The sequence below is a fragment of the Eimeria mitis genome, genomic scaffold, assembly GCF_000499745.2.
Source record: "Eimeria mitis Houghton genomic scaffold, Emh_scaff421, whole genome shotgun sequence".
NCBI classification, from domain to species: Eukaryota; Apicomplexa; class Conoidasida; order Eucoccidiorida; family Eimeriidae; genus Eimeria; species Eimeria mitis.
In genome coordinates, this window is record NW_013572535.1 from 11,971 (window position 1) to 12,356 (window position 386).

Here is a 386-nt window from a genome sequence, read left to right on the forward strand (position 1 = left end):
GAATAAAATAAAACAAAACAAAACAAAAAAAAATAAAAAAAAAAGTGTGTGTGTATCTGTGTATAGGTTTCACCTGGACGAGGTCTTAGCATGCGCCTTGTTGTTATCTTTATCTGAATATCGTGGTGCTGGGATCGTTCGATCCCGGGATCCATCTATATGGGATCGTTGTTCTTTGCTTATAGATGTTGGGGGGTGTTACGACCCCACCAACAGCCGCTTCGATCACCACCAGCGATCCTTCACGCAAACTTTTGACTTCTCTAAATATCAACCCCACACTCGATCCCAACCCCACACTCGATCCCAACACACCGGGGATCGATCCCAGGAGTGTGGGGATCGATCCCAACAACCCCACACGGGTGAGAGTATTAAGAAGAGAA

At 45.6% G+C, this 386-nt stretch overlaps 1 protein-coding gene across 1 annotated transcript in view; it reads left to right on the forward strand.

Annotated features, from left to right (window-relative positions):
* Positions 1-185: 185 nt before the first annotated feature.
* Positions 186-386, forward strand: part of EMH_0011560 (melanocyte proliferating gene 1, putative) — a gene marked incomplete at both ends in the record, with an annotated part of 2,545 nt that continues 2,344 nt past the window's right edge. Inside the window, one exon of the mRNA XM_013499319.1 lies at positions 186-365. Within this exon, the coding sequence (XP_013354773.1) occupies positions 186-365 (180 nt within the window). The remainder of the gene's footprint in view (positions 366-386) is intronic.